Source organism: Nycticebus coucang, chromosome 17 (genome assembly GCF_027406575.1).
Source record: "Nycticebus coucang isolate mNycCou1 chromosome 17, mNycCou1.pri, whole genome shotgun sequence".
NCBI lineage: Eukaryota > Metazoa > Chordata > Mammalia > Primates > Lorisidae > Nycticebus > Nycticebus coucang.
The window spans coordinates 27,855,357-27,874,545 of NC_069796.1; the positions used below are offsets into that span (position 1 = coordinate 27,855,357).

Consider the following 19,189-nt stretch of genomic DNA (forward strand, 5'->3'; position numbering starts at 1 on the left):
CTTGGGTGACAGAGTGAAAACCTGTTCAAAAAAAAAAGAGAAAAAGTATATGTCAACAACGAAAACTCACAAGCACTATGCAATACGCATTTTAAAGTATCAGCACCCTTATTTCTATGCTTCACATCGAATGCACTCTTGTTTGATCCATTTGCCTTGATCGTTTTTAATACCATAGGTGCTCCTGTTTCAGGATCAGAACTATGGTCTTCACTATGAATACACTATCCCATTGGATCCTCTCCCAGAGAACCAGAGCTCTAAAGCACCTGAGCCCCTTTTCATGTGGACACACACAGGCTGGGAAGATTGCGATGCTACGTGTGGAGGAGGTGAAGCATTTTAAAGTATTTATCTTTCCAAACATCCGTTGGTTTCTGGTTAACCATTGATAATGAAGACAGATCCCGAATTCCTACTCTGCAATTTCAAAATCCATAAAAGATCAGAAACACAAAGTTTAGTATGCCATGTTTGGTGGTTAAACACCTGAACGACTTTGTGGCCCAGTTTTCCTCCAAATGGCTACCCTGGGGACACTCTGCATTATAGTTCTGAGTCTCCCACAGGTGCCCAAATCTCTCTGCTCCACCCATCCTGCACTGGTGCCAGGGCACAATTTCACATTCTCTACCCAAATAAAAAATGGAAACACAAATAGAAGCAAACATTTTCAGAATGAAAATGTCCACAGTTACAATTTTCTCTCTACTGTAACTCAGATGAGATTCTTAGGTGTGTGTAAAATCCAGCAGATGTGTCCCCACCTCATGATGGTGGTGGGTGATGGAGGAGGGAAGTGATAGAGAGGCCAACAGCCCACCAGTGGCATTGAACAACAGCCAGTAAACTCTCTTTACAATAAAAACTCTAGGCAGGAAATTCTTGCCCAGTGAATTCTACTATCCTTTATTTATTTATTTATTTATTTATTTATTTATTTATTTATTTATTTTTGCCTTCTTCTGCAATTGTATAATAGAAGCTGTATCAGAAGCACCATATTTTGCTATGGTTAATGCACACTCACGTTTTTGGCCCAAACTTACAGAAAAATGTCCCTCAAAAAAGTGGCTGGCTCTTAACAGGCAGAGACACATCTGGAGAGGGCTAATACCTGCCTAGTAAACATGTAGATCACACAGTCCTCCCACAGCCGCTCCCTCTGAAGTCTGCCCCTTCCTTCTCTCCAGGAGCCCTTCTGTTGGCACCATGTCAGGGCAAGGCAGAGATGGGCACATGTGTGGCTGGCAGGGTAAGAGCTTCTGAGCCTTCTCAGCCCAGAAGCAGCCAGGTGGGTCCATGGGACCTGCACAGGACTCCCATGTCACCTCTACATGGCCTTAACCCACCTGTGCAGCTGCACTACCACCCACTCCCTTGATCTCGGTGCTCTGTGGAGGCCACTGTGGCCCATCCCCCTCGGATCCTGGATCCTCCTGGACAGGAACCCTGAGCACCTATTGGGCTTAGGTGGGAGGGCATGGCAAACCCAGGAGGCTCTTTGGGCTTCCCCATTCTTGAGCCATACTGCCCATGTATAATGCACAATCTTATTTTTCCGTCAAAAATTTAGACAATAATGCATGCATTATACACAGCAAAATATAGTTAAACAAACAGAATTTTTCAGTTTTCCATTTGAAAAAGCAAATTGTTTAAGGTTAAAAATTTTTCCCAAAACCACATTAATTAATTACTAAAATATGTTTTACCAATGGTTAACCTTAAGAAATAGAAGTTGACTATAATGTCTTTTATTATAGTTTCAGAGTCAGAAGGAGTATTAGATTTTCTTCAACATGACTTCTTAATTATCAGTATGGTAGGAAAAGAGATAAAGGTCCATGAGATAAATGGTCACATGGTCCATTGGGGTGGAGCCAGGATTCAAACCCTTGACTCTTGAGTTCAAGTCATCTGTCCTCCTCATCACTCTGCCTTCAAGAGCAGCTCAGGAGTCTTAAAGTTGGTTCTTTCCACAAAATAAAACATGTGCCCTAGAGATTACTTAGGATTTCTTTAGCTTCGAAGACATGTTTTATTGTATTCTATTAAATAATAAGAATTTAGATATGTTCTTATTTTTATTTCAAATGGCCAATTTTATAAAATAGTCATTCTAATAATACACAACTCCTGTATGATTTGTGCTTAAATAGACCTTCACTTCTAACTCCTGTTTTGTTCAGTCAACAATTTCCAATTATCTCTGAATATGTTAATAGAGTGCGCATTTATTTCAATGCCAAAATATTTCTAGGCCTTTCAATATAATTTTTCTTTGCACTCCATAAATAAAATGGATGGACAAGGTTTCAAGAATCACATCATTTCTGACTTCATATGATTGATTTTATAGCCAGAAAGAGCTTTATAATCTTTCAGCATATTCATGAATTAAATGAGAGTAAGTTTAAAGCACAGAAGATTGGAAACAGATTAATGCAAACTTTATCTTCACCAATAAAGAATACTAATAGCACTGTTTTACTTCATAGAAATACATTAAATAATAACAAAGTGTGACAGGGCCGTATAAAATTTCAGTGTTTGAGATAAGTTATTTTTCCAATTTGTGAAATATTGAATTTCCAATACTCTAATGGAAAGACACCTAGTGTTGTCCAGCTAAATTTTTATTGTAATGAGCTTCCCATAAGAATCCCAAACTAAGTTTTGAAATGGTAAATCAGGCCCGGCATGGCTCATGCCTTGTAATCCAAGCATTCTGGGAGACCAAGGCAGGAGGATCCCTTGACCTCAGGAGTTTGAGACCAGCCTGAGAAAAAGCAAGACCCCATCTCTACTAAAAATAGAGAAATTTAGGGGCCGGTCATGGTGGCTCATGCCTGGAATCCTAGCACTCTGGGAGGCTGAGGCTGGTGGATAGCCTGAGCTCACAGGTTCATGACCAGCCTGAGCCAGAATCAAACCTCATCTCTAAAAATAGCCAGGCATTGTGGCAGGTGCCTGTAGTCCCAGCTACTTGGGAGGCTGAGAATCGCTTGAGCCCAAGGGTTTGAGGTTGCTGTGAGCTGTGCGACACCATGGCATTCAACCAAGGACAACAAAGAGACTCTGTCTCAAATAAAATAAAAAATAAATAAAAATAGAAAAATTAGCCAAGCATGGTGGGGGGGTGCTAGTAGTCCCAGCTATTCAGGAGGCTGAGGCAGGAGGATTGCTTGAGCCCTTGAGCCCAGGAATTTGAGGTTGAGGTGAGCTACACTAAGGCCATAGCACTCTAGCCCAGGAGACAGAGCTAGACTATGTCTCAAAAACAGAAAGTGGTAAATCAAACTAAATTTATTATGCACTCATCTTAATTTATTAATGCCAGTTACTCTGAGATATGAAAATCCTAACATATGAACATTTTCCTTTAAAAAGAAAATTATCTTAACATGTCTAATAAAGGCTGGTGATAGCAAGCAAATTTTTCAAAAGTTCATCCTGAGTTATCATACAACCTTTCATCACTTTACAGGGTCTAAAGATAATTCTTAAAAAATGTGAGTCATTTTGTAGTTTAGCTTTACCCTTGTCCTTTGACTTTTTTTTTTTTTTTTTTTTGTGGTTTTTGGCCGGGGCTGGGTTTGAACCCGGCACTTCCAGCATATGGGACCGGCACCCTACTCCTTGAGCTCCCTGTCCTTTGACTTTTAAGTATCTTAAAACAAACTTGGAAAATAAATGTTTACTTTGCATTAGAATTCTGAAACATCTAAAATATATTTGAAGAGATTAAAGACCTGTTTTAGCTTATCTTGGTTTTCAGAGGCATCAGAGCTGTGTCATTCCGTAGTATCGGAAGGGTGTGTGTGTGGAGTCAGCCCTCGCTGTGTTACTCTAGTTCTAGTATTTGTGCTACTCTGCTGGCTAGATGAATGAAACAGAATGGGTGCCCCAAAATTCAATAACTCTTTTTGAAGTAAATGAAGAGTTAAGCACACTTTCAGGAAATCCTAAATAGATTCAATTTGAAGGGGGAACAAAAGTCAGTATTTCACATTCTTTACCTTAGTCCAAATCTGTCTCGCTTACACCTGTCATGCCCTTAGTGTTATTTTGTGGGATGCTCTGGACACCATTGTTCTTGTTCATATCCAGATTGTAAGGAGTTATACAAGCCTTTGGGACCAAAATAAGAACAATATGTTGGTGTATTAACACTTACACTTTTTTTTTTTTTTTTTTTTGCAGTTTTTGGCTGGGGCTGGGTTTGAACCCACCACCTCTGGTATATGGGGCTGGCACCCTACTCCTTCAGCCACAGGCACCACCCAAACATGTATACTTTTTAAAACCCTCTAGAACAGTGGTTCTCAACCTTCCTAATGCCACGACCCTTTAATACAGTTCTTCACATTGTGGTAACCCCCAACCCTAAAATTATTTTCATAAAATAATTTAATTTAAACATTTTGAATGTTTAATAAAAATTATGGTTGGGGGACACCACAACATGAGGAACTGTATTAAAGCATCGTGACATTAGGAAGGTTGAGATCCACTGCTCTAGAATATACTTAACAAGAAAGAATATTTTTAAGGATATAGTTTGTTCTGTTTTTATATTTTATAGGTACTGTGCATATATCAAAATAAAAGTTATTTGCCAAGGAAAATGAACCAGAATATTTTGACTTTTCATTTATTCTCTGTATTATTTTATTTCAACAATATTCAATACAATTTTGTATTCCTTTTTCTGAATAGAATAAAAACATTATATTAGCATAAACTCTATATAAACTTGATTTTCAAAAACTTAAATTATAATCCATCAACTGAATTTTTCATTGATAGGTATTCCCCATAATTGCTCAGTTAGTTTGCAAATGATTTTTTTCACCATTTTAGAAAACATAATATTGAAATGAACCTTTAAGTGCACAAAATACTAAGGGCTTGAATTAGATGCTTATATTTCACTCATGCATTTACATGATGCTTTACAAATACTGTGTACCCACTATTGGTGGTCCAAAGATGCATGATTCTTGCTTTTAGAGAACTCACAGTCCATCGGGGGTGGGGGGGTGTCAGATAATAATAAAATCATCATACAGAGTGATGTGGGAGATACAGATGCCTTCCAGGGATACATGTAAGTGCAAAGGCAGTGGGATTAGTGATGTTTTATTACTAGGATATAAAATATGGGGCATGAGATGTGATTTGACCTAAAAGGTAAAAAGAAAGCAGTTCATGGAGGCTCTTGGCTGTTATATAGCACCCCAGTTACATTCAACTTGAAAATTATTAAATCCCATTAAATTATGTGTATGCATAAAAGTGGCAAGGTCAGGTTAGATTAGATATTGGGTGTTGAGAACAGTGTGAAAATAAGCATTTTAATACCAAGCCCGCATCTTGAAGGAATAATATTTTATAGAAATGTCAAGGGGATGGCTAAGAAGTTAGTGGCATGAAATGATTATAGAAGTTGTCCAAATCAAATAAATGTGTGCATAAAAAATAATCAGCCTTTTACAAAGCTCTAAGAAATGCTCGGGAAAAGTCCTTCTTCCTCATTAATGTATATTTACTTTTGATTTCATGCTACTTGGCCATTATTAGTTCATTAGAAAATTAGTAAGTAAAATTTTTAAAAGAAAATTATAAACACAAATTTATACATATAGTACATATACGTATATGTGTATGTGTGTAGGTATATAGAGAGAGACTTTGTCCTACAGAGTTCAATAATTTAATTGTAAAATTTTGAATGTTCAACAATTTATAAAGCAGTTCAATTATGCACATTGAAACACAGAACACACCCCCAAGAATGTGTTTCAACATTTATGATGCAACTTCTAAAAATGTGATCTTCTTGGATAGAATATAGTTTTATATTTTAAAAAATCCATTTTGTGGGTTAAGTACAGAGCATTAAAGGAGTGTCAGCTCATCCATGAGACTGAAAAAGAAGATTCACTTAATATAATTCTTAGTCTTTGTTAAATTTCTTCAAACTAAAGTACATAAAATAAAGTAAAACTTCTTCAAAGTTAGTAAATAAAATTTACCTTTTATTTTCAGATTTTGCAGTTTGGTAAAGGCATGATTACATAACAGCTATTTTATTTTTTGCAGTTTTTTTTTTTTTTTTTTTGGCCTGGCCTGGGTTTGAACCTACCACCTCTGGTATATGGGGCCGGTGCTCTACTCCCTTGAGCCATAGGCACCGCCTCCCAATTTTTTTTTTCTCTGAATTTTTTTATTAAATCATAACCATGTACATTAATGCATTTATGGAGTACAATGTACTGATTTTATATACAATTTGGAATGCTTACATCAAAACTCCCAACCAGATTACCCCAAACTGATTTTGTGGGAATGACCAGAGGTGAAGGTAATCCCTGTAAAGCGAGTAACCCCTGCCAGCAGCCTGCAGCCCTCGGGGTCAGTCAGGCAGAAGGCCAGTTGCTTCATCACTGTCTGTGTGTCCCCAGGTTCCACGATGCTGGATTCATTGCAGATACTGCTGTTAAGAAGCAAGAGTGGAAATTTCCTGTGTTGGCTGGGACATTAAAATATATAAAACAAAAACTCAGTAACATTTCCATATGACTTTAAGATATTAGTTACCTTTTCATAGACATGATATATCTGTAGCTGAGCAATACATTTTTTTCTCCTGATTCTATTGACTTATTCAATGAAATTTTTTAAAAAGGTCTAAGCTTCTCTCACCTGCCAAACAACTTATATTGCGAGTGTCTTTGCGTCATTGGAAATGGAAATGTCCCAAGTCATACTCACAAGCCTTCATATTGTTTTAGAGCACCACTAAGATGCTCCTAAAAGGAGGCTAATACCTATAACCCTTTTGTTATGTCAATACTTACACTTAAAAGATTTTCTTTTCTTTCTTTTCTGTTCCGTTCTTTTCTTCTCTTTTCTTTTCACTATGTTAGCCCTGGGCTAATACAACGAACATTAGATATTTTCTGAGGAAAGAAACATAATGTGTTAAAACTAGCCCTGAGTTATTTATTCGGAGACTACTTATGTGTTCAGTAAAAGTGTTCTGACTATTGTCTATTTGTCATTTTTGCGTGTTATAGTTGGCAAGATGCCGCCATTTAAATTAGTTTTACGCAACTACACCGAGTTTGTAAAAAAGTGCCTTATGACTGTGAAGGCTTCAAATTAGACTTTAACACTAACATTTGTATTTCATAAGAGGTACATTTATCTCCATCCTATTTTAGCTGTGTATAAATTAGAATATAGAAATAACACTTGTGCATGCCAGCATTACATTGTACATACTATCTGAGACACGTTGATCAAGCCGTAAGGAAGCCCCTGAAGCATGGGAATCCAGGGGGAAGCCGACCAAAACTCTGTTCCAAATATTTATATTTAGGTAACTCCTACCTTGAAAGGTATGTTTCTTAATGTGAAAAATGAATCAGTCATTTCTTTCTCCCTAGCAGTTTATTGGGAAATTTGAAGTCAGTGTGTGTGTGAGCACTGGTGTGATGAAGGCCAATGCCACACTTCACCCTCGGTGATAGGACTGCTGCGGACTGCGCCCCTGCATGCAGCGGGGTGATTTGCACACCACACAAAGTCCTTGGCCACAGGGACTGCAGTCCAGCCCATCCTTCATTTATTAGGCCAGGTATCCTGCTACAAAGTTGCCTCTTTGTAAAGAAGGAGTCCTGTTTTCTAATTCCTCTGCCGAGAGGCAATGCTTTTCCTCTCATCTGTCTATTCCGAGGGCACCTTTTCAGCTATGGCTGGTTATAGGAGGCGTACTTTCTCCCACTCAGGCATGTTACCTACCTGACACTTAATTGTCTGTATTGGACCCCCATAGAATAAATTGCAACCCACCAGTACTATTATGTGTGAGCTAGCAGAGAGCTAGTGCATGCGTGTTTGAGAAAGGTTTCTCCAGATAAAAATTAGGGTATAAATGTGTAAAATTTACATTATCTTCTCAGAGGGAGAGGGTGAGAGAGTGAAAGGAGGAAGTAGGGAAAGGGAGGGAGAAAGGAGATCAGGGAGATAGATAGCAGCGTGCCATCCCAAGGAAAGAGTGGGGGGGAAAGCCGGCACTGAGCCAGAGGGCTCGCTAGTTCTAAAAGGGGTTGTAAATTGGTGGGGCACAGTCCAGAAACTGCTGTATCCACTTCTTTCTTCTCAATGGCACATAGTTAATAAAAACTGAAGCTGAGCCAAAGGTCAAAGTCCGAGAGTGGCGTCTCTACCTGTCTTTGGGGAGACCAGAGTATTGGGATTCTTGCAGGAGATGTAATTCTGTCCTCAAGATATGGCTGAAGCCTGTGGTTCCTTTTCTAGCTGTTTACTCAGGAAGTCTGTAAAGCAGAGTCTCAAAAACCAATTTTGAAAGAAGATTTATTTCTCTTTTCTGTCTGTTCAGCTGGTTCAGAAGCTGTGCAAAACAGAACTCCCATGAGGTGCCTGCTTGGGGGAGGCCCCCTAGGATTGATCTTTAGCTGTTAGTAGGAAATTGTAGGATTAGGTTTTTCCTGTTAATTTTTATAGGACCACCCCCTTTCCAGAAAGGGAATCATTTGGTTGCCATTGTGCAACCTCTGTTAAAAGATAGAACTACAGATCTCAATGGTTTGAATAACATGACATGCAATAATCACGGATATAATTTTTATTTAAGCCACACATGTGTATAGGTACAGGCACGTTTTATGCTGCAAATTGTCGTGGGACTGTACTCCAAGCTGTTGAGAAGGAAATGAAGGAAAGAGCCTAAAACTACAGCTGTTCTTTTGCCTTCTACTTGGCTACCTTCATTGTCTCTTCCCTCCCACCCTCACAGCAAATTGTTCAAAGTACCTTCCTTTCTGAGTCCCTTCTTTTCTCAATCCTGATGCTAGCCTCTTGTTCTGTTAATGGAGTGACAGAATGACCTGTCTGCCACCAGCCTGGCCTTTCACTTTTGGCATAACCAGTATGAATGTTCTCAGCTTCCTAATTACATGGATTCTGGCCCAATAGTCCAAGGACTGTAACGAGTGAGCCTCTCCGTAGTGACCCAGAGGGGTTGTGATTTCTACTTAATTCTTCGTGACTCATCTGGCTTTAAGTTTGTTGGCTGGTTTAATTATTTTATAATGTCAAATAATAAATTAAATTAGCTTATTAAATCTTAGACAGATGTTGATCTGTTTTTTACTCATGGGAAATTTATATATAAGACTTTTATAAAAAAACAAATTAGCACAGATCTACCAGCTTTTTTAAGTGTGAGATAAAAAGTATAAGTCTTGTCCAGAAAATGTGCTCACGGGGCTATCAGCCAAGTGAATACAGCAGACACATTGTCATTTACACTTCCTATAACCAGACTTCGTCACACCAGAGAAAATAGAGAAGTCAGTTTTCTGAAATCTGAGGAAAGATGGTAAGAGTCCTATGGCTTTTCTTATAGAGGATGACAATCATTTGAGAGTCACGATTTCTAGAATTCTTGGGATGTTCATGAGAGGTGTAAGAATAAAGGTCTGTGTTGTACTCAAAATAAGTGTGCTTCCCATAACTCACTGCAGAGCACTGATGATGTGCAGATGACAGAATGCACGTGTATGTTTATGCTTTCAGGAAGGCCCCTTAGGGAGACCGGACTCCTAAAGTTTTATGCAAATACAGCTCTTAATAGTAAAAGATGGCCACAATCCTTTACAAAGATGTCTTCAATTAATATCTTGTAAGTTATGTCATGGTAACTTCATGCATAAAACTTGTCATTTAATTGCTGAAGAGGAAAAAAGAACTATTATTCATCCTCTTTAAGTCTAGAAGTGCATTTTGTTATTTAAATTGTAAATAATATCATCATCATTGACTTAACCTAAAATCTGTTTAAAATGTCTTTGCGAAGTATAACAAGCGTATGATGACCTCCTAAATCTATGACACAAAGGCCTACCATTCCTTTGTATTTTTCAGGGGAAAGGAAGACCACAGTGTCCTGTACAAAAATCATGAGCAAAAATATCAGCATCGTGGACAACAAGAAATGCAAATACTTAACCAAGCCAGAGCCACAGATTCGAAAGTGCAATGAGCAGCCATGTCAAATGAGGTAACCTTACTCCAGAGGTCGTAAAACTTTTCCTGTCTTTTGAATGCCTGCTCTAACAATCCTAGCCTCAGGCACATGTGTGTTTCTGAAAGAATAAGAGGGAAGAATGCGGTGTGAAAGGATGGGCTGTAGAGAAAACTGTGTTAATATGTGTTCAGGAATGGCCATCTGTGCTGCACCTTTTTGAGGATATGCTTTTCAGCCCAACTCCAAAAGTGTGTGAACTGGTAAAGTGTTTTCATGATGCAGCAATCAGAAAGGGAAACCTAGGCACTTACTGTTACCTACAGTCAGGTTCTGGGGTCCTTTCTACTCAGCGATGGGCTGATATCTAAGCAGTATTTTTGTCTTTGCCCTGTCAGCTAAAGAACCTGGATCCTCCTTATTACAACTTTTCCTAAATATTCTCTTTTTCTTTCTCTGTCTCCTTTAGACATGAAAATCCTTAATTATCTTAGATTAAATAATTTCTTAAAATATTTCAAACACCATTGGTTTTATATGCCCTCTATTTTTTTCCATTTTGATCGAAGAACCATACGGTGTTCTGATACATCAGGAATCTTGAAGGAGCTGGATTTATGGACTAGAACATATTTCTCACTTCAAAACTTCGTCTGAAAAAAAGCAGAGTATGCAATCCATGCCATTTATTCATTCATTAACCTCAGCTATCTTGGGGGGAAAATGCCCCCGGATAATGACTTGGTAAAAAGAATAGTTTTAAAAGGTCAGTACATTTCCGAGTGAGAAATTTTTGCAGCTGGAGGCTTGAAGTCTTTTTGTTAGAGATTATTATTTTCCTTCCTTTGGAAAGGGAGGCAGTATATTTTGAACCACCAAGAATTAATGTCAGTGAGGTTAACCAAAATATTGGAAAGTAAGAAATGGACATGGGCAGTTATGAAGGGTCATCACAGGAAAACTTGCCAAGATTTACTGGCAGAGCACAATCTTTATTTCTTCTCCCTTTTTTCTTTCTCCAATCTTGTAAGAAACCTTCTACTTTCCATCCTTATGTACTGAAAAAGTCGCCAAATGGTCTGATAGCACTCTGTATGCCAAATATAAAATAGACTGATGTGGTAGTAAACAGCTTTGTAAGAAGTAGGCCTCTTAGACAGAAAGCAATGAGATCATTCTAAGTTAGATAAATTCTAAAATATAAAAATATTTTCTCTCATTAAAATGCATCTTACATTTTGGTTCTTATTTGGAGCAGTTTTCACAGGAATAGAAAAAGTAACTTTTAGAATTATATTAAGTATCTCAGAGTCTATTTTACTTAAAAATATGAAACTCTTTGAAATTGCAAATATTGATACTTCTCAGTAGTGACTCTGGGTTCTGTATTTGGAAGTACAGATACATAGATGGACTTAAATTGTGATTATTTCCTATTATTTCATATTCTTCCACAGAATATGAAGTAGAAACTAAACTAAATCTGGAAGATAAAAAATATTCACATTAGAAAAAAATCCACTGGGGGACTCCCAAGCAAAATGGTAGGTCTGCATCATACTTGATAGAACAGCAAACAAGCGTTTGCTTGGAAGAGTCAGTACTGGAATACCAATGTTATTGTACAAGTTTTTCCCTTTTCAGAAATAGAAGCATAAAGTTCTTAACAAGTAAACTATTTTACAGATGCAATAACTAGGTTATAAGAGGATGTGACTCCCCAAAATATGAATCAATTGCTAGGAATAGTTGGGCTTAAGTAAATCCAGAATAATTGAGGTTATTTCTATAAAACAGAGAGAAGCACAAATTCCATTTCAGGACACATGTAATGAAAAGCTAGTATGTTGGAAGAGTTACAGACACAAAAAAAGAACCACACTCCATTCTATGCCTTAGAGGAACAGAAGGCCAAATTGTTTAGGTAGACTCTAAACCTGCTCACTTCTTTAGGGAGTATCTATGAGTCGTGTGAGGGCTGCTAGTTAGGTGACAGGGCAGAAGAAAGATTAATCCCTTGGTAGGATGGAGAACCCTTCTAGGTGGGAGGGGCTTGGAATTGACTGTCAAGAAACTAGGCCGAGAATACTATATAAACAATGCCATGGGGTGGAAATAGAAAATGTTTGGGAAGCAAGCTTAACGTGGCATTTATTTTCCAAACAAGTGGAATATTAAGCTAGAAAAATGTGTGAATAAGTATAAATCATTTTAAATAGACTGCAATGTATTATATACTATATGGTGAGTACCTATTGTATATAGGGAATATAATAATGAACTCTTTTACAAATGAGAGAATAAGAATTTACAGCTGTTAAGTATTATTTTAAAAAATCTAATAGCTAGTCATGTACCCCCAGTAACCTCGGGTTTTCTGATTCCCTATACCATGCTGAAATAAAACTGTGCAGACAGTTCAGCTTGGGTTCCCCTGTGAGATTGTCCAAGGAATGGATAATAGAGGGAGGATATTGACAGGAATCATATAAATGTCAAATTTTAGGAATCCTTTTTCTGGAATAATTCTTGGTTCTCTCCTGAAATTAACCTGTGGAGGTGTTTAAATCAGTGATTCCTAGGGTAGATCCTAATTCATTGAAATGGAAATGACGCATATCACTGAGCTAATCATCATTTGGGAAAAGAAAAGATTTCTATGTACGTACTACAATATGTATTATATAAATGATTGAATCAATGAAATCAAAAAAATAATATTGGAATCCTAAGGTCCTATGAAATGGGGTAGTTTTAGGTTGAGTCCTGTGTCTGTCACTCACATATATCTATGATCACATCACATTAGACAGTGGCGAGGCTGAAGAAGCACAGTAAACTCTATCTGGAAGGGTATAGCCAGTGACCGAACTCTCATCCTCCGTGGTAGATCCATCTGCCGTGGTGATTCCCCAGAAGGGGGATTCTCAGTCACAGTCGTCTGTGGGTTTGCTAAGACTGCACTTTTCTCATTGTGAGGTAGTCTACAGCCTCATTTCAATTTCTGGCTCCTTGATCTTGTGACCTGTGGTAAGTTACGAAAAAAAAAAAAAAGAAGAAGAAGAAGAAAAAAAAAAAACCTATGTGCACCTCAGTTTCCCTTTCTTAAGTGGCCCTGATAACTGTGGTCTATAAATTTAAAATACAAAGAATAGATTTGGCGCCCATAGCACAGTGGTTACAGCACCAGCCACGTACACCGAGGCTGGCAGGTTTGAACCCAGCCCAGGCCAGCTAAACAACAACAACAACTGCAACAAAAAATAGCCGGGTGTTGTGGCGGGCGCCTGTAGTCCCAGCTACTTGGGAGGCTGAGGCAAGAGAATCGCTTAAGGCCAGGAGTTGGAGGTTGCTGTGAGCTGTGTGAGGCCACGGCACTCTACCGAGGGCCATAAAGTGAGACTCTGTCTCTACAAAAAAAAAAAAAGAAAGAAAAGAAAAGAAAAACACTCTGGGGCCGCGCCTGTGGCTCAGTGAGTAGGACGCCAGCCCCATATGCCGAGGGTGGCGGGTTCAAACCTCAGCCCTGGCCAAACTGCAACCAAAAAATAGCCGGGCGTTGTGGCGGGCGCCTGTAGTCCCAGCTGCTCGGGAGGCTGAGGCAGGAGAATCGCGGAAGCCCAAGAGTTGGAGGTTGCTGTGAGCCGTGTGATGCCACGGCACTCTACCGAGGGCCATAAAGTGAGACTCTGTCTCTACAAAAAAAAAAAGAAAAAGAAAAACACTCTGTAAGGTATACGGTTGGTAGGGATCTTTTTACCTTGTTTCCAGTGACTTTTGCTTTATTTTCAGATGGATGATGACAGAATGGACCCCGTGTTCACGAACTTGTGGAAAAGGGATGCAGAGCAGGCAAGTGGCCTGTACTCAGCAGCTGAGCAACGGAACTCTGATTAGAGCCCGGGAGAGGGACTGCACGGGGCCCAAGCCCGCCTCTGCCCAGCGCTGTGAGGGCCAGGACTGCATGACCGTGTGGGAGGCAGGAGTGTGGTCTGAGGTGTGCACACAGCCCATTATTTCCTCTGGTCCTTCTCTGACTCTTAGCTTGTACGCTTGTACGTGTCAAATCGGATCATGTCTGGAATCTCTGCTTGGCAGCAGGCATTATTCTATACTATACCTAGTAATTTTGCTGATAATGAAAGGAATATACTCATAAACAACCTTAAAAATAGAAAAAGATAAAAATATTTACTCTTTGTTATAAATATTATAATAAAAGCAACAGTTGATTTTATACATATTATAGAATTCTGCTTTTTTATATACTATGAGTGCACTCTTAAGTGGACACATATTAAAATAAACATTTGATGCATCACATATCCACGAACATTTAAAGGGAAAGAAGAAAGAAAATATTTAAAAATAATTCTATGTGAGTATGAAGTGCTTTACTTCATATTTACTCTATTATTTGCATTTAATAAGCAACAAAAAAATTAAGTTTTCATCACTTTATATGTGGTGAGGGCAATATAGCTAAGAGAATTTAAATAGCTTACCCTAAATCTGATCTAAGTGATGGAGTTTGTCTTTGAACTCAAGTCTGTCTAACTCACTGCACCCCCAAGCTCCCAATCCCAGCTAGCATGTAGCCTACAGTGTGTGTTCACACCAAACCACAATGATGATCGTCTGTGATCATGATGCGTATCTTTGCATCATAATAAAAGCCACTCATTGCTTGTATTTACTGACAGCCCTGAATTATTTTAGGCTACATAAACATACTCATACACATGTGCAAACACACACCTACACACACCCAGGGCAGAAACATCCCTCTGTCTACTCAATTACAGAATATTTGATGGGCTGTAAAAATGATAAGTAAAAAATGCTATGCTAAAGTAGGTAGCTACCACTCTTTTGAAAATTAGGATAAAGTGGCTTAGGTAATATAGTTTCTAAAACTTCTTCCATGAACCCAACCCCGCTTAAAAGCACATTCGCCAACAGCCCAACTTTCTATTCTCTTTTCTGACTTGTTCATTGCTGTTTAAGAGATTCTTTGTTATTGATAATGTAGATTTTTGAAAATAAATGCCATGGCATATTTTACATCCAAATGAATCAGTTCAATCTAGAGAGAAGATTCACAGGAGCCATTAGAGAAATAGAATGCCCCATCACCAGTCCAACTCTAGCATTTTTGCCAACTCTTCAGGAGGAAATTGTCCTCAAATATTCTACTACACTGATTTTTGGCACCAGCTGGAAGAAATAACATGTCGTAATGCATTATGCCCATTTAAAAATATCTCTTTTGTTTGAATTTAATTTAAAATGTGATTTTATCAGTCAGGGATATTTTCATTTGCAACAATTAAAAATATAAATATTAAAACGGCAAATACCTGTGTGATTGTTCAGCTCCATGCTCAAGTGTTCAGGAATACCATGGTTCCTATAATGGGAGCAGGGAGGTAAACGCAGCTTCACGTCCCACTGTGGCTCAGAGCAATGATTTTGGAATCAACATGCTTATTATACACAACATTATTGCTGAATGTACACTGCAATTCCTTTGGACCTTTTCCGGACACAAACATATTGGACTTTCAAGTTTTGCAATATGCTGTGCACCTTTACTCACACTCAGTGTAATTTGGGTCTTCATGTGTGGGTAGTCAGTGATGCCTACCTTTGGAAAGCAGGGAGCTTTCTGCATATTCCACACTCTGGAGGATAAATGTAAATGACCGAGTAAATTGAACCTTGAAGAGTGAGTGGAATACACATTTGTGCTTCAATCGATTATGTCACCATCATCCATTCTATATCAGTTATTTATTAAATTAACTAAACTAATTTTGAACCAAATTATATTTTCAATCCATACAGAACAATGATTTCTAGGGGGAAATATAGGCTCAAGAGTTCCTATTGCCTCAGCCTCCTGAGTAGCTGGGACTATAGGCACTCATTACAATGCCCAGCTAGTTTTTCTATTTTTAGTAGACACAGGTTTTCAGCTTTGCTCAGGCTTGTCTTGAACCTCTGAGCTCAGGTGATCCACCTGCCTAGGCCTCCCAGAGTGCTGGGATTATAGGCATGAGCCACCATGCCTGGCTTCTAAGGGTATATAAAATAATTATGTTAAGAAATTGTTCATTTTATTTTTGGTAAGATTTTCTCTATTTTAGCTTTAAGAAACATTTGTGAGAAATGATGGGCCTCTGAAAATTTGTTATTTTTCACAAACATTTGTTCATGCTAAAAAAAAAAGAGTAAATTTTAGCAAAAATAACATGAATTTCTTTATATAATGATACGAAAATGTTGATATCAATTTTAGTAATTCACATTTTGTGCATTGTAAGTTACCTGTCTTTCTTATGTAATCCCTATGGCATATCGTTCTCCCTAATGTTCCATCATTCCTGAAACCTCTTATCTCCAGCACGACCGTTAGCTCCAGCTGGCCTCTATGACTGGTGTTTAGACTGACGTTACCTTTAAACTTGTTTTTTATTAATTTCCATGGCTATATATGGCTGGTAGGCTTATGACTGATGATTGAAAACCAATACTTACCATTATTTGATCCACAGTCTACACGCGTATCTCCTAATCACCGACTTTAGCTAATCTCTCTGATGTTACCTTCCAGTGCTCAGTCAAGTGTGGCAAAGGCGTGCGTCACCGGACAGTGAGGTGTACGAACCCACGAAAAAAGTGTGTGCTCTCTACCAGACCCAGGGAGGCTGAGGACTGTGAGGATTATTCAAAGTGCTACGTGTGGAGAATGGGTGACTGGTCTAAGGTGAGAATAGTTCTGTATATCCTAAGTAACAGCTTTCAATAATATCAGCATTCCCTGGGTACTAAAATCACACCAAATGGAGTTTAAGAGGAATAGAGAGTAGGGGTACAGATCACAGCATATGGGGTACTATATGCCACATCCACGGTCTAATCTTAGCTGTCTGTCAGCGTTCATGATCACTATAGAACTGGGTTAAAAAATACTTACGCTAAAATGCACCAAGCCCTTGGCACTATACTTGAGAAAGAAACTCTCAAAAAATAGTACCTATTATAGTGCCATTGCCAGTTTTCATTGATATTGTTCCATCTCAGAATGTTTTTACATAAATTCATCTAACAAATAGGATATTTTGAGATGAGGAAATTCAAAATATAGTTTTCAATTATAGCAACCAAATGAAGGGAACTCACATCTTAGCAGGTAAAAGGCAATCTTTCCCTCACCAATATTTTTGGTTGGGTGTGGTAGAAATGGAAAGGAGACGAATTCTTGAAATCCTTTGGTCAAATCGAGTGTGCCCAATGTATTTGGCAAGTAAACAGTAAGCTGAATTAGTAATAATTGTAATGGAAGAAGCCCAAGTGCCCATCGACACACAAATGGATTAATAAATTGTGGTATATGTACACCATGGAATACTATGCAGCCTTAAAGAAAGATGGAGACTTTACCTCTTTCATGTTTACATGGATGGAGCTGGAACATATACTTCTTAGTAAAGTATCTCAAGAATGGAAGAAAAAGTATCCAATATACTCAGCCCTACTATGAAACTAATTTATGGCTTTCATATGAAAGCTATAACCCAGTTATAACCTAAGAATATGCAGAAGGGAGAGAGAGAGGGGAGGTGAGGAGGGAGGATGGGAGGAGGGAGGGTGATTGGTGGGATCACAACTATGGTGCATGTGAAACTTAGTAAATGTAGAATATAAATGTCTTAACACAATAACTAAGAAAATGCCAGGAAGGCTATGTGAACCAGTGTGATGAAAATACGTCAAATGGTATATGAAACCAGTGTATGGTGCCCCATGATCACATTAATGTACACAGCTATGATTTAATAAGAAAAAAAATTCGTGTGAGTAAAGTAGAGCCTCGTGTAATTGGGCTATCGAAAATACCTAACATATTCACTGTATGAAGTACTAAAAAAAAACAGATTTTAAGATGAAATTGTGATCCTATCTGGGTGAAAATAGCTCTCAGTTTCAACCAAATGGCCCCACAGTCGGTTGTGATATTATATACTTAATATCATGGATCATAAAACGACCTGGCTTCCTTTCATGCTCAGATGGACACAATGGTTTCGATGAAATGTAATAAATGCTCTCTCCTTCCCTTTTGTTTCATAAATGAAAAAAAAGAATGTGGTGTCTGTGGTATCTATTGGGGCTCAATGGGGAAGCATGATAGTTTTCTCATAAATAACTAACCCTTAAAGACACTCTGGGAGAAATACTTTCAATACATTATCCCGTTTTTCCAGAGTTGCCCCTAATGAAACCGCTGATGTTTAAAATCTAAACTGTTTTCTCCTGATGAATTACGCCATGTCTGCATAACAAAAGTTTGCCTGTTAGCATTGCATCTGCGTTCTCAGTAAACTCTACTCTCTTTCCACTATTTCAAATTTTACATGCGGACTTGTTAAAGGACACATTTGTAAACCATGTCAATCAATCCCAGACTACAGAAGTAAGAAATACCCAGCTCAATCTGTGCAGTTTTTGGCTGGTGAGCCATATAAGGAAACTTCACATTTCAGGGTAAAAGAATTTTGAGGGAGCAGAGGATTCCATATGAACCACAACTAATTTCTGTTCTGTTCAGAATTTGTCTCTCTGATTCTAAGGGAGACAAGCAGAATAGGTTGGCTTGGGAGTCAAACAGTGCAGGGCACAGATGTGTACACAGATGGGTAAATTGGTTAAGCCATGGAATGCCTTCAGGTTCTTGTTTCCGAGTAAAATAAGTAAAATGGACGAGTTTTCAAGCTATATGTACCTTAACCTTTCATTCAGTACTGAAGGTATAGTAGAGGATAAGGGAGTAGAAAAAGTGCCGGCAGAAGTGTTCGGGGTCAAGGGCACATCACCTATGATTCCCTTCTCCCTGTGGGAGCTCATGTGTTACTTTTGCCCAGTGAAATTTTGTACATTTTCTTTAAATGAACTCATCCTGGTTTAACATGAAAACTACTAGATTAGATGAGCTATATTCTTCAACTTTGGTGATAAATATTTTTTTTGGAAGAATTAACATTGTTTTATTTTATTTTTAGTAGAGACAGGGTCTTGCTCAAGATGGTCTCATATTTTTAATGTTAGATGTTGTTAACCCCCAGT

The 19,189-nt window shown here is 38.3% G+C and overlaps 1 protein-coding gene across 4 annotated transcripts in view; it reads left to right on the forward strand.

Moving 5' to 3' along the window:
* The window catches only part of ADAMTS19 (ADAM metallopeptidase with thrombospondin type 1 motif 19), a 226,270-nt gene that overhangs the window by 187,273 nt on the left and 19,808 nt on the right, over positions 1-19,189 (forward strand). For 3 of the 4 annotated variants that reach the window (XM_053567390.1, XM_053567393.1, XM_053567392.1), the window contains 4 exons: positions 179-332; positions 9,961-10,096; positions 13,853-14,057; positions 16,677-16,829. In XM_053567390.1, coding sequence (XP_053423365.1) covers positions 179-332; positions 9,961-10,096; positions 13,853-14,057; positions 16,677-16,829 — 648 coding nt within the window. The remainder of the gene's footprint in view (positions 1-178; positions 333-9,960; positions 10,097-13,852; positions 14,058-16,676; positions 16,830-19,189) is intronic. The other variant, XM_053567391.1, reaches the window with a different exon arrangement.